Source organism: Salmo trutta, chromosome 13 (genome assembly GCF_901001165.1).
Source record: "Salmo trutta chromosome 13, fSalTru1.1, whole genome shotgun sequence".
In the NCBI taxonomy this organism is placed as follows: domain Eukaryota; kingdom Metazoa; phylum Chordata; class Actinopteri; order Salmoniformes; family Salmonidae; genus Salmo; species Salmo trutta.
Window position 1 is genome coordinate 71,893,438 of NC_042969.1, and position 23,423 is coordinate 71,916,860.

Below are 23,423 nucleotides of genomic sequence, written 5' to 3' on the forward strand. Positions count from 1 at the left end.
CAGGCCTGCTAAATTCATTAATGCTAATTCATAAATACTAAAGAGACAGCTGAAGGGTTCATTGTAACACCAAGCAACTGTAAAAGCGTGGGTCTTTAATATCTCCCTGGTTAAACTGTTGCTCTGTTATAAAGGGTAGCATTGGTTCAGGACAGAATACTGATGAATCCTACATGACAAATAGGCTTCAGAAACACTGAAAAGGATTTGAATGCATTATATCCAGTTTACAGAGGGATGGATTTAACATGCTGGTTGAGGACACCTAATCCTCACCATGTGTAATCCAGTATGGTATGGTCAAAATGTGGGTGTTGAAGGAGATGGCATGATAGCATGGTGTTGAATATCATTCCCTTTGGAAAGCAAAGCACATCAAATGGAGACAAAAAACAATTGAAAAGCATGAGGACAACCACAATGACAGAAAACAAGTGAAAAGCATGAGAACAACCACAATGACAGAAAACAAGTGAAAAGCATGAACAACCACAATGACAGAAAAAACAAGTGAAAAGCATGAGAACAACCACAATGACAGAAAAAACAAGTGAAAAGCATGAGGACAACCACAATGACAGAAAACAAGTGAAAAGCATGAGAACAACCACAATGACAGAAAAAACAAGTGAAAAGCATGAGAACAACCACAATGACAGAAAAAACAAGTGAAAAGCATGAGGACAACCACAATGACAGAGAAAACAAGTGAAAAGCATGAGAACAACCACAATGACAGAAAAAACAAGTGAAAAGCATGAACAACCACAATGACAGAAAAAACAAGTGAAAAGCATGAGAACAACCACAATGACAGAGAAAACAAGTGAAAAGCATGAGAACAACCACAATGACAGAAAAAACAAGTGAAAAGCATGAACAACCACAATGACAGAAAAAACAAGTGAAAAGCATGAGGACAACCACAATGACAGAGAAAACAAGTGAAAAGCATGAACAACCACAATGACAGAGAAAACAAGTGAAAAGCATGAGAACAACCACAATGACAGAGAAAACAAGTGAAAAGCATGAGAACAACCACAATGACAGAGAAAACAAGTGAAAAGCATGAACAACCACAATGACAGAAAAAACAAGTGAAAAGCATGAGGACAACCACAATGACAGAGAAAACAAGTGAAAAGCATGAGAACAACCACAATGACAGAGAAAACAAGTGAAAAGCATGAGAACAACCACAATGACAGAGAAAACAAGTGAAAAGCATGAGAACAACCACAATGACAGAGAAAACAAGTGAAAAGCATGAGAACAACCACAATGACAGAGAAAACAAGTGAAAAGCATGAGAACAACCACAATGACAGAGAAAACAAGTGAAAAGCATGAGAACAACCACAATGACAGAGAAAACAAGTGAAAAGCATGAGAACAACCACAATGACAGAGAAAACAAGTGAAAAGCATGAGAACAACCACAATGACAGAGAAAACAAGTGAAAAGCATGAGAACAACCACAATGACAGAGAAAACAAGTGAAAAGCATGAGAACAACCACAATGACAGAAAAAACAAGTGAAAAGCATGAGAACAACCACAATGACAGAGAAAACAAGTGAAAAGCATGAGAACAACCACAATGACAGAAAAAACAAGTGAAAAGCATGAGAACAACCACAATGACAGAAAAAACAAGTGAAAAGCATGAGAACAACCACAATGACAGAAAAAACAAGTGAAAAGCATGAGAACAACCACAATGACAGAAAAAACAAGTGAAAAGCATGAACAACCACAATGACAGAGAAAACAAGTGAAAAGCATGAGAACAACCACAATGACAGAAAAAACAAGTGAAAAGCATGAACAACCACAATGACAGAGAAAACAAGTGAAAAGCATGAGGACAACCACAATGACAGAAAAAACAAGTGAAAAGCATGAGAACAACCACAATGACAGAGAAAACAAGTGAAAAGCATGAACAACCACAATGACAGAAAAAACAAGTGAAAAGCATGAGAACAACCACAATGACAGAGAAAACAAGTGAAAAGCATGAGAACAACCACAATGACAGAGAAAACAAGTGAAAAGCATGAGAACAACCACAATGACAGAAAAAACAAGTGAAAAGCATGAACAACCACAATGACAGAAAAAACAAGTGAAAAGCATGAGAACAACCACAATGACAGAGAAAACAAGTGAAAAGCATGAACAACCACAATGACAGAAAAAACAAGTGAAAAGCATGAACAACCACAATGACAGAGAAAACAAGTGAAAAGCATGAGAACAACCACAATGACAGAAAAAACAAGTGAAAAGCATGAGAACAACCACAATGACAGAGAAAACAAGTGAAAAGCATGAGAACAACCACAATGACAGAAAAAACAAGTGAAAAGCATGAGAACAACCACAATGACAGAAAAAACAAGTGAAAAGCATGAACAACCACAATGACAGAGAAAAAAACAAGTGAAAAGCATGAGAACAACCACAATGACAGAGAAAACAAGTGAAAAGCATGAGAACAACCACAATGACAGAGAAAACAAGTGAAAAGCATGAGAACAACCACAATGACAGAAAAAAACAAGTGAAAAGCATGAGAACAACCACAATGACAGAGAAAACAAGTGAAAAGCATGAACAACCACAATGACAGAAAAAACAAGTGAAAAGCATGAACAACCACAATGACAGAGAAAAAAACAAGTGAAAAGCATGAGAACAACCACAATGACAGAGAAAACAAGTGAAAAGCATGAGAACAACCACAATGACAGAGAAAACAAGTGAAAAGCATGAGGACAACCACAATGACAGAAAAAACAAGTGAAAAGCATGAGAACAACCACAATGACAGAAAAAACAAGTGAAAAGCATGAACAACCACAATGACAGAAAAAACAAGTGAAAAGCATGAGAACAACCACAATGACAGAGAAAACAAGTGAAAAGCATGAACAACCACAATGACAGAAAAAACAAGTGAAAAGCATGAGAACAACCACAATGACAGAGAAAACAAGTGAAAAGCATGAGAACAACCACAATGACAGAGAAAACAAGTGAAAAGCATGAGAACAACCACAATGACAGAAAAAACAAGTGAAAAGCATGAGGACAACCACAATGACAGAGAAAACAAGTGAAAAGCATGAACAACCACAATGACAGAGAAAACAAGTGAAAAGCATGAGAACAACCACAATGACAGAGAAAACAAGTGAAAAGCATGAACAACCACAATGACAGAAAAAACAAGTGAAAAGCATGAACAACCACAATGACAGAGAAAAAAACAAGTGAAAAGCATGAGAACAACCACAATGACAGAGAAAACAAGTGAAAAGCATGAGAACAACCACAATGACAGAGAAAACAAGTGAAAAGCATGAGAACAACCACAATGACAGAAAAAACAAGTGAAAAGCATGAGAACAACCACAATGACAGAGAAAACAAGTGAAAAGCATGAACAACCACAATGACAGAGAAAACAAGTGAAAAGCATGAGAACAACCACAATGACAGAGAAAGAAAACAGCTGAGCCAAAGACCCTCCCCCAAAAGCATTTCTGCAAAGTACTTAGTTCAATTCAAGTTGAAATAAAATGAGACAAAGGATTTCATAGGGTACACTACACTCAAACCTCCTGGAAATCATGCTCTTGATGGCAGCACTCTTGAAAACAAATTCTAATTTTATTTTAAACATCAAAACAAAAAGATTAAAAAAAGAAGAGAAAGGACTAAACTTTCATCACAAGCAGTTTGGTGCTGCAGCTCTCTTCTGTTGTCTTCCTGTTAGGAAACATTATTATCCTGCAAAAACAAGTAATAAAAAACAAGCAGATGAGCCGATGAAAGCGTCTTTGTTCGGTGTGGCACAGCGTGGCACTGCAGACAGAATCTAAGCACAGCTGTGAGGGTGCCAGCTGTAGAGGACCCTACTTATATCAACGGCACTTCTCCCAAAAATAAACTCTGGTCTTTTTACCAGGACCAGCAAATAAGAAATAACACAGTGTACACACCTAGTTGCAACAAAGGCTTTTTTGGTATTTATTTTCTCCCTATTTTTTTCAGGTTTTTTCTTTCTTGTCTCCCAATGCAGTGATAAAACATCAGGGAACATAGCTACAGTTCCTTGGCTCAGTTACAACCATGATAAAATCTAGGAAGGAGGAGACGATGGCTCCAGCCAAGCAGCAGCTGTCCTCATGCAGCCAGCAGAGACAAGAAAGACTAGTCATTATTAATGGAGGTGCTGTTCAACTGGAGGGGCCAGATCCAAGATGGAGACACACAGTCACATGTGACTGGTGAAATACATTAAGACAGGGTTGGCCCAGTGGAGTGGAGAGTGAGAGAAACCATTGGTGTTGTGTACTGTACACTGACGTACTATGGCACCTTCTCTAGACCTTAGCAATGCAAGCTGTTTTGTAATAGTAGAATAATAATGACAGTCATAGTATCATTGCCATGTTGCAGGGTTAGAAGAACAGAGTGGTTGTGAGTGTGTGAACGTGTGTGATAACAGCACAGTGAGTCCAATCGTGCACCACCCTCTCAACATGCAGCGTGTGTTGGCTGGTGTGTGTTAACTACGTTGTCTCAGAGGGCTTGTCTTCACTGTCACTGTTGTTCAGGTAGCTGCCACGTGTATATCTGGAGCGGTAGGACCCTCGAGACGCACCACCTTCTTTTTGTTCTTCCTCCTCTTCTTCGTCAGATTTGTCCAAGCAGAAACGTCTTCGGCTAGGAGGACTGGAAGGAGAGAGAAAGAAAAAGGATCAAAAGACAACTCCTGAGGATAGTTGGGACACAGTGGGGTACGATCATTACCAAACATTGATCCAATGTTCTTATCCTTTATGTAATGTTAGACATTATAAGTGTACACAAACACATGCACGGATGCATACTACCGTAGCTTTAGTCATAAAACTAGCCCATTTGTATACCATTTTTTTTTGTTACAAAAAAACGAACTTATTACACAGAGAGAATGTGATGGATTCTGGTTCTGGTTTGTGGTTGAATGAATCTGCTATGCGCTGTGGCTTCCTCTCCAAAAACAGAAGAATGGCACACCTACAGTGCACTGGCTGGCTTCTCTGTCATTAGATAGTCTTCCTGCAGCCTACCGCTACTGCTAGTCTGAACGGGATTTAACATTCAGGCCCGCTTAAATAATGCAAACCTAGTGTTAATTACTGTCAATCGGGCATCTAAAAAGAACTTGCTGCTTGTGTAAATCAATGCAGTGGGTCTAATTACGGCCAGAGTTAATGGGGCTGCAGGGGAAATCTATGGTGGCCATCTTAATTGACGACTCCTGGTATTTTCTTATTTCCGGGGCCATAACTCAGGCTGACGTTTGGGTGGAGAACTAGCCAGCAGCACTACGGCTACACCCACGTCAGCTTTGTCTTTTCCTCTGATCTAAGCCCCTGCTGCTAGGCTAATCGGCATTGTAATGCATCCACAACACACTTATCTCTCCCCCCTCTCTGAATTACGGCAGTGCCAAGCAATGTCACAATGATTGCCATTGAAAAGATGCAAATTCAAATTGCTTTCTGATGAGCTCTCGTGAATTAAGGACCTCAATTAGTATTTAGGAATTGAGAGTGTAAATAGAAAACAAAAATGTCTTGAGACGAGCCAAGTGAAATTGTACATCTCTACAGTAATGATGATGCACTGTTGAAGCCCTAACAGGAATAGGTCAAGTAAGTCAAAGTGATGCATCATTCATAACACAACTGATGTGGATATTAGGCTTTCAAAAGGTGACTGGATATTTAGGGTATATTATATTGTACTCAGGAGGAGAGGATTGACTGAGCAACCTCTCTCTGTGGTTAGACCACCACACCATGCAGTGGACACACTCCTACACTCCACACCAGGCAACAGGCATCACCTACTGCCAGCCTCAGTCACTGTCCGGTCTGTACAGATACTTCATCATCAGGTTGTCCACTTTCTTCTTCCTATTCTTCTCCTCCTTCTTGTTAGGAGGGGGCTGCCCCTCAGCAGGTGTCCCCGCCTCCCTCTCCCCCTCTGGGCTAGAGGCCTGGCGGCCAGGGGCTCTCTTCACACTGTTGGTGCTTTGGTAGGAGATGGTAGAAGCACCAGAACTGGAGCCAGACTCTGAGTCAGACTCTGAATCCAAGGATGAGGATGAAGAAGAGGACTCCTTTTTGGACGTCTTTTTGGATGTCTTTTTGGACTTCTTGCCTTTGTTCTTGGAGCTGTCCTTGCTGCTGCGGTCTTCATCGGAGCTGCCTGACTCGGAGCTGTGGCTCCTTTTCTTCTTCTTGCCTTTGTTCTTCTTTCCGCTGTGGCTGCGGCTGCTCATACTGCTGGAGGACCTCCTACAATCCACGGCCGACGCTGAGCGTCTCAGACTGCTGGTGCTGCGCCTGCTGTCGTCCTCCCTGTCGCCTCTCCCCCTGACGCTAAGCACACTCTTCCTGTCGCCTCTCCCCCTGACGCTAACCACACTCTTCCTGTCGTCCTCTGTGTCGTCCTCTTTCCTCCCTGCCTCGGCCTCTGAGTCTTCCAGGCTGGTGCGTTTGAATTTGATGGGTTTGAAGTTGAGCACCTCGTTGATGGCCTTCTCCAGGTCGGGGTCCAGGTAGTTGCGGTGGCCGACGGTGGCCGGCTTGACGTCTGAGGTGTCAGGGAGCTCGTCATCATCTCTGTAGGAGCGGGCGGGTGGCGGGGGCATGGACAGGCTGCGTCCCGTGGAGGAGTGGGGGCTGTAGGCCGAGGAGCGCTCAGTGAAGGCCACGCTGTGCCCATCCTCCATGTCATCAAACTCGCTGAGGCGGCAGCTGCGGAAGTCAGATATGCGTGAGTCAGCACGGCTTACGCTGCCAGGGCTCCTGCCCCCAGAACGACGACTAACAGAGGGGCTGCTTGGGCAGCGACCACTTCTTCCATATGACTCGTCCGTACGGTGTGCAGAGGTGCTGCGGCGGCTCAGGGGACTGGACATACCCAGGCTGATGGTCGACTTGGTGTCGTCCTCTGGGCTCAGGCCAAAGCGCGTGGTGGCAACGCAGGCCCGGCTGGGGGCCATGGAGGACACGGTGGACTCTTTGTCGAAGTCTCCCCAGCGGCTGTCCATGCCCTTCCTAGCCCTGCTGGTGGCTTCAGTGTAGGCCTGGGAGATAACCGAGCCACGGTCATCATCGTTCCCAGTCTGGGACTTCCTCCAGGAGCTGGAGCTGGAGTCACCCTGGGGTGAGGAGCATTTGGGCTTGCCCTTATGGAAGGTGGTGATAGACTCCTGGGAGTCCTGTTCCTTCTTGAGGGAGCTGTCGTCCCCTTTACCTCCGATGGAGTCATTGATGTTGGAGTGCTTCCTGTAGCTCAGGGAACTCATCACAGACACCGGCCTTCTCGAATCTACCTCTTTCTCTTTGCCCTCTTTGTTAAACTCTTTCCATTCCTTACCCTCTTTCCACTCTTTCCCTTCCTTTGCGTCTACGTTTACGGCAAATCTAGAAAGAGGAGGGAGGGAGGGAGGGAGGGAGGGGTGGCAGGACAGAAAAATTTTGAAGTAGATGGAAGAGGAGGAAGAGAGAAAGAATGATAGATGAATTACAAACTTAAAAAGGAGAGATGAATGATACTTAAAACAGGAATAAGATGAGCATAGATTGAACTTAGCAGGAAGAAAGTAAAGACAAGTAGATAGAACAATGATTCAAATTAATGTGGGGTAGAGAATGTCTGTTTGGATTCACAACTTCAACACAGAAAAAAAAACAGATGCACAAGATACAAATTTAAGATATGTACTGACTCGAGAAATACCCTCAAACAAAATGTGTTGTCTTGTTCTAATCAATTCCTTTGTGCAAAATCAAAGTCTCTGTTTTGAACTAGTTTAGTAGGGGGGTATTCATTTGAATTTCATGTGTGTAAATGTTAAACAGAATTCTCGTCAAGCATCTCATTGTGGTTAAATATGTTGAGTGATTCAGCAAGAGAGCTGGACACACTTCTCATGTGTGTGTTTCCGTCTTAACCAACACACAGAACTGAGATCAAGGAACTGAGCTCTCCTGAAGGAAGGGATGATGTCTGTGGGGACACACAGTTAAGAGAGATTTAAAAACTCTTAAAAGTATTTCAAAGTTGTGAGCAGCTGAAGTGGGGGTGTGGGACAGTTAAATCTTCTGGTAAGGAGACAAATCTAGGGCAATCGAAGCTGTCAGACACATCAATTAATCTCAGGGAGAGGGGAGAACAGGAGAGAGGGAGAGGACGGGGGAGAGAGGAGGGGTGTAGGTATGCATGCCAGCTGGCCACCGGGCATGTCGATAAAACTGCCAGGGAGGCGGCTGTCATCAAGGCAGTGACAATAAAAGACAAAGAGGCTAGAGGAAACACCAGTAATAATAATAACACCTCCCTATGTCTAGCTAAGTGTTCCAGTCTAATTGTTTTATCTGCATTGGCTAAGTGCTAGGCTGGACGACGTCAACATCCTGATAGGGGGGGACTGGACACTAAAACCAGTTTGGGCTGCTTTGTAAGCAGGGGAAATGTGCGTGTGTGTTTAGCAGTGGTGAAGACAGGACCTTAGTGGTGAAGACAGGACCTTAGTGGTGAAGACAGGACCTTAGTGGTGAAGACAGGACCTTAGTGGTGAAGATGTGCCATACTGACCTGGAGCTCTTGAGGCTGCCATCATCTGAGAGGTTCTTGGTAGATCCCTTGTTTTTGGACAGCCAGGACTTGACCCCGTCCACACAGTCTTCAATCTCCGAGTCAGATGAGTCTCCCTCACTGTGTGGAGGGGAGGGACAAAACAACATCAGTGGGAGGAGAGGGTGGGAGAAGAGAGGAGTAGAGAAAAAGAGAGGTGGGGAAGAGCTGAAAGAGAGTGATGGAGAAAGGGTATAAAGAGGAAGATGGAGAGGAGATGAGGGAGGGGTGAGAGAGGGATGGAGTGAAGTTAAGGAGAGGGGGAGAGAGGGATTCTGTAGTTTTGGAAGTTAGTGAGGCATCCAAGGAGGACCACATAATTGAATTAGGAGAGAAGACAATAAAAAACCACATGCACTAGATCACAGGAGCACTAGGAAACACACACACAGCCGCACTTGTTGTCACTGTTAGGAGTGTTATCACTGTGGCTAGCTAGCAAGGGGGCACAGTTTGTCCCCCAAAGAGGACTCAATTCCATTCACTCTGATCCAAAGCCACTCAAGTTAAGGTGGAGCACAAGGAGAGAGACCAGGAATGGGATAAAGTGAAAAGTGAAGAGACTGGGCACAAAATGTAGGGATTTTCACTTTGATCTCACCCACTTATCTATTCCCTCCACAGCCCCCCAAAGTTGCGGTTGAGCTCTTGACAAAATGATTTGGTGCACAGCTTGGGTGCTGAGCTGTTTTCTCTCTAAATTATCATTATGGCGTCGACAGCCTACTGCGAAGCGTGAGGAGAAATGGAGGGTTGTCAGAAATTTGACACGGTTGAAAAGAGCATGACACTCATTAAGTGCCGTCAGAGCCCAATGCTCATGTGGTGCTGCGAAATGAAGCTGTTACAGCTTAATAATAAAACTGAGACATCGATTGGGGGGTGGTTCAAAATCTTAAAATCTCCACATCTGCTTTTAAAAACCTCTTATCTTGCTGTGGAGTAGAGAGAGAAAATAGCTTTTTCAGCACTTATACCCACCAGCACATACAGACCCACCAGCACATACAGTAGCTACAATTGAAATCGTTAAGAGGCAGAGATGCAAAAGCATCACCTGATCGCAGAATGGGCATAACTAGGCCGCTCTGTTTTAAACTGCACAATAACTTCAAATACTAGGCACTAAGATGGCAGTGTTTAGAAGGGAAGGAGAAGGTTGGGAGTCGAGATAAAAGCATTTCTCTAGGAGGGAAGCTGTAATTAACTTTGCAGGCCATGCCTGGCCTATTAGACAATGTGGGGGCCTTCAGTGAGAATTGTTATTGCAACAGAGTGAGCGGCTGGCTTTGGCACAGAGGCCTTGTCAATATGGGGGCAAAGAAAGAATGAAGGAGACCTGGGAAAAAACAAGCTAAAGTTAGCTAACCGGTGCAGACAATTCCATGGCTGTTAACTCATCTCATCTCCTCAGAGATAATTAAAAAAATATATATATATAAAAATCTCTTGGATTTGTGTCTTTGTTGGGCTTTGCGAGTCAACACCTCCCCAGCCTCTTAAGATTTGTCTTTTATCCGTTCACTTATCTGGCAACATACTGCTTTGAAGAACTATAGCCGCCCCAGGAATACTAAGAGCACTGATGTTGCTTTGAAGAAAGAAAAAAAGGAAAACCTAAATTGTTTTTTAAGAATCTTTTTTGAGGAAGGCTGGTATTTTTTTCTCTTGACCCTGATTACATCACCAGGGCAAAATTACATTAGCTGTCATTATACAAAATCAATGTCAAAACCCTCCGTACAAAATAGTCAAAAATGCATTAATTCAAGGAGAGAATTTCCTTAAGCACTAATTTTTTATTCATTTATACAAGAATAATCCTGTTGAGATTCAAATGTTTTTGGGGGGTGAAGAAGACCTGTCCACGACTTGAAGGATGTGCTTCTCTTTCCCCTTGTGCATTTTGTCCAAGGAGGAGCCAGTGGGTAAATGGAGGTGATGCATTCAGATCACAGAGGCCTTCCCGGGCCGGGGCCAAAACAAAACCGACGGGACGACTGGCCCTTTGTAATCGAGCGCTTCACACATGGTGTCACACACGATTTATATCCTTGACCGCCATACCATTAGTTAAGCCGTGCCGAGAGCCCAGGGGAGGCAAACAAACACAGAGTGTGGAGGGAGACATTAATTGTCTGTGACAATCTGCCTCCATTGGTTGTACATCTCTGTTACACACTATTACATTCATCATTAGCTCCTATAGATCCTCTTCTGCTCCCTCCGCCCTGCTCCTCCTTGATGTCCCTGAGTCTTACAAGCGTCTGTGTTGATGTTAAGAACATTTGGGCTTTTATTAAGCAGCTCAGCCTAGACAGCAGCTCCCTATGGGGGTTCAACACAGCCAGCCAGGCATCAAATCAAATTTTATTTGTCACATACACATGGTTAGCAGATGTTAATGCGAGTGTAGCGAAATGCTTGTGTGTCTAGTTCCGACAGTGCAGTAATATCTAACAATAATATCTAACAGTAATATCTAACAAGTAATCTAACAATTCCCCTAACATCTACCTAATACACACAAATCTAAAGGGGTGAATGAGAATATGTACATGTAAGTATATGGATGAGCGATGGCGAAGGTGCAATAGATGGTATAAAATACAGTATATTCATGTGATTAGAGTAATGTAAGATATGTAAACATTATTAAAGTGGCATTATTTGGAGTGCATTGCATAAAGTGACTAGTCATCCATTTATTAAAGTGGCCAGTGATTGGGTCTCAATGTAGGCAGCAGCCTCTCTGAGTTAGTGATTGCAATTTAGCAGTCTGATGGCCTTGAGATAGAAGCTGTTTTTCAGTCTCTCGGTCCCAACTTTGATGTACCTGTACTGACCTCGCCTTCTGGATGGAAGCGGTGTGAAAAGGCAGTGGCTCAGGTGGTTGTTGTCCTTGATGATCGTTTTAGCCTTCCTGTGACATTGGGTGGTGTAGGTGTCATGGAGAGCAGGTAGTTTGCCCCCCGGTGATACGTTGTGCAGATCACACCACCCTCTGGAGAGCCTTGCGGTTGAGGGCGGAGCAGTTGCCGTACCAGGCTGTGATACAGCCCGACAGGATACTCTCGATTGTGCATCTGTAAAAGTTTGTCAGGGTTTTGGGTGACAAGCCACATTTTTTCAGCCTCCTAAGGTTGAAGAGGCGCTGTTGCGCCTTCTTCACCACACTGTCTGTGTGAGTGGACTATTTCAGTTTGTCTGTGATGTGTACGCCGAGGAACTTAAAACTTTCCACCTTCTCCACTGCTGTCCCATTGATGTGGATAGGGGGGTGCTCCCTCTGCTGTTTCCTGAAGTCCATGATCATCTCCTTTGTTTTGTTGACGTTGAGTGAGAGGTTGTTTTCCTGACACCACACTCCGAGTGCCCTCACCTTCTCCCTGTAGGCTGTCTCGTCATTGTTGGTAATCAAGCCCACTACAATTGTGTCATCTGCAAACTTGATGATTGAGTTGGAGGCGTGCATGGCCACGCAGTCGTGGGTGAACAGGGAGTACAGGAGGGGGCTGAGCACCCACCCTTGTGGGGCCCCAGTGTTGAGGGTCAGCGAAGTGGAGATGTTGTTTCCTACCTTCACCATCTGGGGGCGGCCCGTAAGAAAGTCCAGGTCCCAATTGCACAGGGCGGGGTTGAGATCCAGGGCCTCCAGCTTGATGATGAGCTTGGAGGGTACTATGGTGTTGAATGCTGAGCTGGAGCCAATGAACAGCATTCTTACATAGGTATTCCTTTTGTACAGATGGGATAGGGGAGTGTGCAGTGTGATGGCGATTGCATCGTCTGTGGACCTGTTGGGGCGGTATGCAAACTGAAGTGGGTCTAGGGTGGCCAGTAATGTGGAGGTGATATGATCCTTGACTAGTCTCTCAAAGCACTTCATGTGGTGACAACAGACTGGAATAGGGAGCGATTGAATATGTCCGTAAACACACCAGCCAGCTGGTCTGCGCATGCTTTGAGGACGCAGCTAGGGATGCCATCTGGGCCAGCAGCCTTGCGAGGGTTAACACGTTTAAATGTTTTACTCACGTCAGCCACAGAGAAGGGCGGGGGGGGGGGGGGGGCGCAGTCCTCGTTAGTGGGCCTCGACGGTGGCGCTGTATTATCCTCAAAAGCGGGCAAAGAAGGTGTTTAATTTGTCTGGGAGCGTGACGTCGGTGTCTGTGCCGTGGCTGGATTTCTTTTTGTAGTCCGTGATTTCCTGTAGACCCTGTCACATACCTCTTGTGTCTGAGCTGTTGAATTGCGACTCCACCTTGTCCCTGTACTGGCATTTCGCTTGTTTGATTTCCTTGCGGAGGAAATAGCTAGTCTGTTTATATTCAGACATATTCCCAGACCTCTTTCCATGGTTAAATGCGGTGGATCGCGCTTTCAATTTTGCGTGGATGCCGCCACCTAGCCAGGGTTTCTGGTTAGGGTAGGTTTTAATAGTCACAGTGGGTACAACATCTTCAATGCACTTCTTTATAAAACACACTCATCGAGTCAGCGTATAGGTCGATGTTGTTTTCTGAGACTGACCGGAACATATTCCAGTCCGCGTGATCAAAACAATCTTGAAGTGTGGCTTCTGATTGGTCGGACCAGCGTTGAATGGTTCTCGTCACTGGTACATCCTGTTTGAGTTTCTGCCTATAAGACGGAAGGAGCAAGATGGCGTTGTGGTCAGATCTGCCAAAGGGAGGGCTTTGTATTTCTTCGCGGAAGTCAGATTAGCAGTGGTCGAGGGTATTGCGCATGCGGGTAGCGCAATCAATAACTGGAAGAATTTAGGTAGACTTGTTCTCAAATTTGCTTAGGTAAAATCCCCAGCTACAATAAATGCTGCCTCAGGATGTATGGTTTCCAGTTTGCATATAGTCCAGTGAAGTTCCTTGATGGCCGTCTTGGTGTCTGTTTGAAGGGGAATGTACACAGCTGTGACTATAAGTGACAAGAATTTTCTTGGTAGGTAAAATGGCCGGCAATTGATTGTAAGGAATTCTAGATCAGAAGGACTTGAATTCCTGTATGTTGTTATGATTACACCATGAGTCGTTAATCATAAAGCATACACCGCCGCTCTTCCTTTTCCCCCAGAGGTGTTTACCTCTGTCGGCGTGATGCATAGAGAAGCCCGGTGGCTGAACCGATTCCGACAACATATCCAGAGAGAGCCATGTTTCCGTGAAAAAGAGAATGTTACAATCTCTGATGTCTCTCTGGAAGGCAACCCTTGCTTGAATTTCATCTACCTTGTTGTCAAGAGACAGGACATTGGCTAGTAGTATACTCAGGAGCGGTGTGCGATGTGCATATCTATGGAGCCTGGCCAGGTGGCCGCTTTGTCTGCCCCTTCTGTGGCGTCGTTGTTTTGGATCGCCTACTGGAATTAGCTCCATTGTCCTGGGTGGTGGTCCGAACAGAGGATCCGCTTAGGGAAAGTCGTATTCCTGGTCTTAATGTTGGTAAGTTGACGTTGATCTTATATCCAATAGTTCTTCCCGGCTGTATGTAATAAGACTTAAGATTTCCTGGGGTAACAATGTAAGAAATAATACATGAAAAAACTAAATCATGTATAGTTCCTAAGAACTTGAAGCGAGGCGACCATCTCTGTTGGCGCTATGCTATCCAATACGCATCTGTTCAAAACCTATTAAGACACATATGCTATTGCTGTGATCTCCAATACCAGATTAAAAAGGGAGATTGTGACGCAGCTTGTTTTTGTTTTTCTTTCATCCTGACATTGTTCATTTATAATGAACAAAATATAAATGCAACATATAACAATTGCTCAGATTTTACTGAGTTACAGTTCATAGAAGGAAATTTGTCAATTTAAATAAATTCATTAGGTATTAATCTATGGATTTCACTTGACTGGGCAGGGGCGCAGCCATGGATGGGAAGGCATACAGTGCATTCAGAAAGTATTCAGACCCCTTGACTTCTTCCACATTTTGTTACGTTACATCTTTATTCTAAAATTGATTAAATTGTTGTTTCCCCTCATCAATCTACACACAATACCCCATAATGACAAAGCAAAAACAGGTTTAGACATTTCTGCAAATGTATTACAAATAAAAAGTTAAATATCACATTTACATAAGTATTCAGACCCTTTACTCAGTACTCTGTTGAAGCACCTTTGGTAGCGATTACAGCCTCAAGTCTTCTTGGGTATGACGCTACAAACTTGGCACACCTGTATTTGGGGAGTTTCTTCCATTCTTCTCTGCAGGTCCTCTCAAGCTCTGTCAGGTTGGATGGGTAGTGTTGCTGGACAGCTATTTTCAGGTCTCTCCAGAGATGTTCGATCGGGTTCAAGTCCAGGCTCTGGCTGGGCCATTCAAGGACATTCAGAGACTTGTTCCGCAGTCACTCCTGCGTTGTCTTGGCTGTGTGCTTAGGGTCGTTGTCCTGTTGGAAGGTGAACCTTCACCCCAGTCCGAGGTCCTGAGTGCTCTGGAGCAGGTTTTCAGCAAGGATATTCTCTGTACTTTGCTCTGTTCATCTTTCCCTCGATTCTTACTAGACTCCCAGTCCCTGCCGCTGAAAAACATCCCCACAGCATGATGCTGCCACCACCATGCTTCACTGTAGGGATAGTGCCAGGTTTTCTTCAGACGCGAAGCTTCGCATTCAGGCCAAAGAGTTTAATCCGACCAGAGAATCTTGTTTCTCATGGTCTGAGAGTCCTTTAGGTGCCTTTTGCAAACTCCAAGTGGGCTATGCCTTTTACTGAGGACTGGCTTCCGTCTGGACACTCTACCATAAAGGCCTGATTGGTGGAGTGCTGCAGAGATGATTGTCCTTCTGGAAGGTTCACCCATCCCCACAGAGGAAATCTGGAGCTCTGTCAGAATGACCATCGGGTTCTTGGTCACATCAATGACCAAGGCCCTTCTCCTCCGATTGCTCAGTGTGGCCAGGCGGCCAGCTCTAGGAAGAGTCTTGATGGTTCCAAACTTCTTCCATTTAAGAATGATGGAGGCCACTGTGTTCTTGGGGACCTTCAATGTTGAAAAAAAATGTTGGTACCCTTCCCCAGATCTGTGCCTCAATAGTCTCGGCACTCTATGGACAATTCCTTCGACCTCTTGGCTTGGTTTTTGCTCTGACATGCACTGTCAACTGTGGGACCTTATATAGACAGGTGTGTGCCTTTCCAAATCATGTCCAATCAATTGAATTTACACAGATGGACTGCAATCAAGTTGTAGAAACATCTCAAGGTTGATCAATGGAAACAGGGTGCACTTGAGCTCAATTTCGAGTCTCAGCAAAGGGTCTGAATACTTATTTAAAAAAAAAGAATTCTCACCTTTATTTAACCAGGTAAGCTAGTTGAGAACAACTGCGACCTGGCCAAGATAAAGCAAAGCAGTGCGAGAGAAACAACAACACAGAGTTACATGGAATAAACAAGCGTACAGTCAATAACACAATAGGAAAAAAAAGAAAGTCTATATACAGTGTGTGCAAATGGCATGAGGAGGTATGGCAATAAATAGGCCATAGTAGCAAAGTAATTACAATTTAGCAGATTAACACTGGAGTGATAGATGAGCAGATGATGATGAGCAGATGAAGGTGTGTAAGTAGTGATACTGGTGTGCAAAAGAGCAGCAAAGTAAATAAAAACAATATGGGGATGAGGTAGGTAGATTGGGTGGACTATTTACAGATGGACTATGTACAGCTGCAGCGATCAGTTAGCTCCTCAGATAGCTGATGTTTAAAGTTAGTGAGGGAAATGTAAGTCTCCAGCTTCAGCGATTTTTGCAATTCGTTCCAGTCACTGGCAGCAGAAAACTGGAAGGAAAGGCGGCCAAAAGAGGTGTTGGCTTTGGGGATGACCAGTGAGATATACCTGCTGGAGCGCGTGCTACGGGTGGGTGTTGTTATCGTGACCAGTGAGCTGAGATAAGGCGGAGCTTTACCTAGCATAGACTTGTAGATGACCTAGAGCCAGTGGGTCTGGCGATTTACTTAGGTAAATAAGTGTCTAAAAACCTGTTTTTGCTTTGTCATTATCGGGTATTGTGTGTAGAGTCATGAGGATTTTTTTTATTTAATCCATTTTAGAATAAGGCTGTAACGTAACAAAATGTGGAAAAAGTCAAGCGGTCTGAATACTTTTCGAATGCATTGTAACTATAGAGTTTTCATTCTGGAGATCATTCTTAATTATCTGGAGATTATTAAGGGCTTGTGGGTAAAGTTGTTCCTGACATAGGGAATAGAGGTCTCTAGTTTGGCTATGTCTTTACGCACCAGTCTGTAGTACGTGTCCACAGCTGGCCCATGTGGGATGAACGTAGATGGAGGTCTGAACACATTGGAAAAGAGGGGTTGCAATCTAAAAAAAAAACTGTTTCAGTCGCAATGTACGTATGAATTTGTAGAGATCCACCTGCATATTGAAGGCATATGTGCTAGTGGGTACAAAAGATAATCCTTTAGACAATACAGAGATCTTTTTTAATTGTAATTTTTTTAACCCCTTTTTCATGATATCCAATTGGTAGTTACAGTCTTGTCCCATCGCTGCAACTCCCCTATGGACTCGGGAGAGGCAAAGGTTGAGAGCCTTGCGTCCTCCGAAACACGACCCTGCCAAGCTGCACTGCTTCTTGACACACTGCTCGCTTAACCCGGTAGCCAGCCGCACCAATGTGTCGGAGGAAACACTGTCCAGCTGGCGACCATGGTCAGCTTGCAGGCCCCCGGCCCGCCAGAAGAAGTCGCTAGATTTCGATGAGACAAGAAAGTCCCGGCCAAACCCTCCCCTAACCTGGGCAACGCTGGGCCAATTGTGCTCTGCCTCATGGGTCTCCCGGTCACGGCCAGCTGTGACACAGCCTGGGATCGAACCAGGGTCTGTAGTGACAATGCAATGCAGTGCCTTAGACCGCTGCGCCACTCGGGAGGCCCATAATACAGAGATTTGTGGTGCAGTTAAACTCTTACTTGATAGATTCACCACTTGGATTTGTTGCGTTGCTGGCTCCGGGTAAAGGGGCGCGGTGGCTGGTCCATGCGCTCGTGGCGTTGTGGTTGTTGTTGCTGTTGGTAGTGATGTCTGTGTGTCACGACTTCCACCGAAGTCGGTTCCTCTCCTTGTTCGGGCGGCGTTCGGCGTCGCCGGTCTTCTAGCCATCGTCGATCCACTTCTCATTTTCCATTTGTTTTGTCTTGTTTTCCTACACACCTGGTTCTCATTTCCCTCATTAAGTGTTGTGTATTTAACCCTCTGTTCCCCCCCATGTCTTTGTGTGGAATTGTTTGTTGTAAGTTCTTGTGCACATGTTTACTGGTGCGCGAGGGGTTTTGTACCCATATTTGTTATTCTTTATGCCGGTGGTTTTGCAATTAAACTGCTCCGGCTATTACCTAGTTCTGCTCTCCTGCGTCTGACTTCCCTGCCACCAGTTACGCACCTCTTACAACGTGGTCTGGTTGTGGAGAATGTTGTCATGTCCTGTTGTCGGTAAGGTCTCCAGACGGTTTTCTGTATGGATCCATGGCGTCCCCCTAAAAAAAGAGGACTGTGAGCCAGAGGGGGAGGGGCCATGTGCAGTAACAGCTGATGTTTCCTCTTCACTTGAGCATTTGTAATCAGTAGAGGAGCCACAAAACATGACCTTCTTCTTGTAAGTCCTAAATGTCACGTCTGCTCCCCCTCCTCCCTCCCCCTGGCGCTTGCGGGCGCCAGGTTGCCCTGCATCACGCACTCTTGCCATCCATCACGCACACCTGCCTTCCCTCGTCACACGCATCAGCGTTATTGGACTCACCTGGACTCACTTATCACCTGTTTATTTCCTCCCCTATATTTGTCAGTTCCCCAGCTCTGTTCCCCGCTGCTGCATTGTATTGTTTTTGTCTTCAGTATTAGTTTGCTGACGCTGTTCCTGTCTCGTTCCATGTCCGTTATTTATTAAATGTTTTACTCCCCGCACCTGCTTCGTCTCTCCAGCGTCAACTCATGTGACACTAAGATTTTATTGGGTATTCGGGCACAGGTTGGGGTTCAGCCAGTAGTAGACTGCGTTGACTGCGTTGACTGCGTATCCCTTTGGTATTTGTGGATCTTGGCTGCTTTAAGGTCCTCTTGGAGTGCTTTGATCGTCTCTTTGAGTGTGCAGTTGTGTCTGGTGTCGAACTCTCCAGCGGAGGGTACAGTATGTCCTTGATGGAGACGATTATAGTATCCAATTCGGCCTTAAACATTTGTTTAGGATGGCGCACCATCGGTTGTTAAAGTCCTTGTTCTCTGTAAAGATAGCTGATGCCTTTTGAATGCACAATCCTTTTGGGACTCTTTTGTTGTGGCAATATTCTGAAAGCGTACCTGCATGTAATTCTAGGCGTGCAACTTTTTTTGTTTTTCAACTTTCTGCCAGTCAATTGTCAATTATTCCTATGTATTATATACATGCCCATCCAACAAAACATTGTTATCAAATCAGTAGCTATTATTGACATATTATTGCCATTACTGCCTTGTACTGAACAACATAAAGAACATTATTAGCATTCAATAACAAAAACCCTGGCAAGAACAGCTGGGGTCTCTCATCCAATTACTCCCTAAAAAACATGAACTTCCCAACACCGTATTCTCTGCTGTAATGCACCAGTGTTGTACAAGCCCATCATTAAAGGTAGACTCAGCTAAATGACATTGCCACGAGCAGCCCCACAGATATTGAGATGAGCGAGATGCAAGACTTCACTTTCAGACAGTCACATACAGTAGCTGTGCATGTGCATGGGTTTGCTTCATGCTCTTCACAGTGTGGCATCCACAGGACCAAAACAGCGGAGAAGTTTAGCCTCACGCTTCAATGCTCTTAGTTGTTGCGGAAAATGACCCACTATGCTGTTTACTTTCTGCATCGACGTCATATCGCTGAGTCTACCTTTAACATTCAGAACCCATTCTGCTTTAACAAAAAGCAGCACTTTACAATACTGCTTAACAAGGGTTGAACAGCAGAAACAGCAGTAAGGGCACATGGACATGGGACTGGAATGGCCCAGACCCAAAGGTTAACACTGCATGTGAGCCACTTGCCAGACGAGCAGAGAGCTTTTTGTAAGACATTTGAGGGTTCTGCATTATATAGTGAGTGTAAAAGATTAATGATGAACACACCATTCGTCTTTCCGTCGTCAGAGGCAGACAGTCATATCTCACATCCACCCCAGAGCAAGGCTCTGAAATATTCAGTAGGCCCTGAGAGCGGGCGTGCAGCCGCTGGGCAAAGAACGCTGTTCAAACAAGGCACAGCGGTGTCCAACAGAACCCCCGGAGGACACGCTGGGACAGCAAACACAATGAGAGAAAGGGAGTAGGGTTCTCACTGGAAAGGTAGGGGTCCAAGAACCGAGCCCTGGTGGACACCACATGACACTTACCCAGCGATGGATGCTTACTACGCCAGTTAGATATTATATGTTACCCTCAGTTTAAGGCGTTACTTGATGAATAACCACACAGACACTCTGGGGAAGGGGTTGTTTTATGCTTGGTTTAGAAAAGCATCTTGTCAATGGCATTCATGCAGTTCAGCATGTGGCCTCATGCAGTGAAGAGTGTAGCAAATTAGGCTATGGGGGAATAGCTGAGCCCTGGAATAACGATGCAGTATCACTGAGCTTGTTCGTTGAATGGTATCCCATAGTTAAGTCCTTATGAAGTGACATATGGACTATGCCATAAGTCATAAACTTGAACTTATATGAGATGGCTTGAACATGGACAATAGATCTGCTGCTTGATATTGCATCCTTTCCAGTGGAGGGCAACAGACTATTCCAAAATAGCGTTTAAAACAATGTCAAACAACACAAGCTCCAGTTCCTCACGTTTTGTTCCTTCTTTTCTGATACTTTGTCACCATGTCTTGTAAACTGGTCATGGTGATGGATGACAGACAGAGACACAAAGAAATAAAGAATACAAACAGAAAAGAAAAGTGAGACAGGAAGTAGGTAGGTACAGTCCAAGTAAACCAAAATAACGTGATGAATAGGCTAATGCTTGAAGGATCTAAAACTTAAATCATTGTGGATATCATGGCTGATGTGGTGGTGATGACCATAGATATCCTATTCAATTACTAGTATTCTAATTCATAATTCTATGATGATGACCCTGTGGTTCTATTAAAGATATTTCCTCCCAGTGGGAGAGATTCAAGCGCTGCATATTGCTGGGTTACTGACTCAGCACACCACATCATCCTGGTCCCCATCCTGTTACCGCGTGGAGAAGAAAGAGTACACACTATACTCAAACCTGACTCACACAGAGGGAAGAAAGGCCTTCTCCCCGGGACTGCACTCATAAACAAACAAATAAACAAACAAGGCTCGGCAGGAGCAGAGAGCGAGTAAATAAATAAGGAACGGGTGGAGACAGAACTCGATTTCGCTGACGTAGCTTTAGCTAGCTGCCTATCTCATCGAATAAAGGAAACAGAGTATATATATTTTTTAAAGGTCTGAAAATTAAGCCCAGCCGTTTTCAGGGCATAAATCTTTCAGATTGTGTGAATAAGAAAAGACAGAGTCGGGGGAGAGTTCTATCTGATTGCTTTATCCAAGGCCTCTTTCAATGGAACATCCATCCTGACTGGGTCATTCTCTCTCTCAATCTCTCTCTCTCTCTGTCGCTCTCTTCCCCTTCCTACCACCTCTTCTGCTGAGTTTATCTACAGTTTAACTGTGTAACAGTAGCTGCTCTCTATGCTGAGTGCGTGCTGACTAGCTGACACTTGCTGTCATGAAAAGACATGAGGTAAATTAATTATATTAAGTGAATTTATATGTTTGGGCACTAAATAGACAGCTATACCTGTTGTATTAGGTGAATGTATATGTCCGGGCAAAAAATAGACAGCTATACCTGCTGATGAGGTCCTCGTTGCCGTCACTCTCCATATCGTCCTCGATGGCGGCCTGGAGGTCACCAATCCTCTTGAAGGCTAGTTTAAGGTCTGCCTGCAGGCTCTGATTGGCTGCCTCCAAGCTTTCAATATCCATTTCCTGTTGGAAGAGAGTGAGACACTCTAAGCTAAGGTCCCAGCATTACACCTACATCTGACCATTTCTGAAGTCTCTTTGTCTCATTTTGATGAATTTCTAATTCTCCTGAACAAAGCAAGGTTGATGGGAACTGCAGCCTTTATTTCATATCTTCAAAGCGCCCCACTGTAAAAAGCCAATCTGTACAGCGCCCCAGTCCCCTCGGCCCATTTGTGACTTTGGGTCTTACCAGCTCATGTTTCTTGCGGCTGGCCTCTCCCTCCTTCTTGGCCAGCTCTCCCATCTCCTCCTTGATATCTCTGATCTGTCTCTGGAGCCGCTTGTTCTGCTCCTTCTCCCGGGTCTCGCTGGTGCTGCGGTGATCCCGCTCCTCTGTTAGCTTCTCAAGGTTCTCCTTCAGACGGGCTACCAGGCTCTGAATGACCAACAGCAGACGGGGACCATGTTAGAAAAGCCACTGCACTCACAGTCTATATCTGGCACAGGTCAGAGACCTTATCATGCATGCAGCTATGAGAGATACTCCATATCTAAAAGGGGATTCAGATGAGGAAAAACCTACACCAAAAAATTCAATAAAATTGTATCGGTCACATGAGCCGAATACAACAGGTGTAAAAGATATTACCATGAAATGCTTACTTACAAGCCCCTAACCAACAATGCAGTTCAAGAAATACACTTACTTGCTTTGAGATATTCCCCAAATAAGGGCAAGAAATGACTAATTAAATAGAGTCTACTTGCTAAACATCGTTCTGCTACATACTGTATTTGCACCACAGAGGAATGCTCCAGCATTTCATATGAGCACATATAGCAACTTCAATGCACTGAAAAGGCTGAATCCAGCCTCCACTAATGCTAAACAGCCATTAGCCCCCAGCCTTGTCCATGTTTCACACTGTGAGTGGGTGAGTTCTGCTTTCCGCCCTCTCAGATATGTATTGATTGGCCTGCTATAGTTCTCTGTCTACCAGAAATATCCAGCCGCTCACATGCACATCTTCATCTGCTCATTTATCACTCCAGTGTTAATCTGCTAAATAGTAATTATTCGCTACTATGGCCTATTTATTGCCTACCTCCTCATGCCTTTTGCACACACTGTATATAGACTTTCTTTTTTCTACTGTATCATTGACTTGTTTATTGTGTTATTGGCTTGTTTGTTTACTCCCTGTGTAACTCTGTGTTGTTGTATGTGTCGAACTGCTTTGCTTTATCTTGACCAGGTCGCAGTTGTAAATGAGAACTTGTTCTCAACTTGCCTACCTGGTTAAATAAAGGTGAAATAAAAAATAAATAAAAAAATACCATGAGTAGCAACAAGACATGGCTAAATACGACCTTGAAACCCCTTATAACTTTGGACGTATCCTTCCCAAAACTGAATTTTTTTTTGCCAGTCTTAGTTGGTCTTTCTATTATTCCAGCCAGTGGAGAACATAGACAGAGAGGGATTCTCTGAGAGAGTTTTTCTTTTAGATTTGAGTTAAAGCAGTGTGTCTGGCTGTCTGCACATTGCTGGTAATTACAAGTCCAAAAGTTGCCAAAATGAGCAAAGATGCATTTGTCTGAGGGGAAGAAAATGGATTTCTATTTTTCCCTGGCTGTGTGCAAACAGTAACCTTTATCCTTCACTTAAATG

At 44.3% G+C, this 23,423-nt stretch overlaps 1 protein-coding gene across 6 annotated transcripts in view; it reads right to left on the reverse strand.

Annotated features, from left to right (window-relative positions):
• Positions 1 to 4,692: 4,692 nt before the first annotated feature.
• LOC115206472 (unconventional myosin-XVIIIa) overlaps positions 4,693 to 23,423 on the reverse strand; it is a 168,515-nt gene continuing 149,784 nt past the window's right edge. For 5 of the 6 annotated variants that reach the window (XM_029773513.1, XM_029773512.1, XM_029773511.1 and 2 more), the window contains 6 exons: positions 22,002 to 22,187; positions 21,633 to 21,772; positions 20,591 to 20,635; positions 8,675 to 8,794; positions 5,917 to 7,500; positions 4,693 to 4,750 (listed from right to left, as the gene is read on the reverse strand). In XM_029773513.1, coding sequence (XP_029629373.1) covers positions 5,925 to 7,500; positions 8,675 to 8,794; positions 20,591 to 20,635; positions 21,633 to 21,772; positions 22,002 to 22,187 — 2,067 coding nt within the window. In that variant the 3' untranslated portion in view covers positions 4,693 to 4,750; positions 5,917 to 5,924. The remainder of the gene's footprint in view (positions 4,751 to 5,916; positions 7,501 to 8,674; positions 8,795 to 20,590; positions 20,636 to 21,632; positions 21,773 to 22,001; positions 22,188 to 23,423) is intronic. The other variant, XM_029773514.1, reaches the window with a different exon arrangement.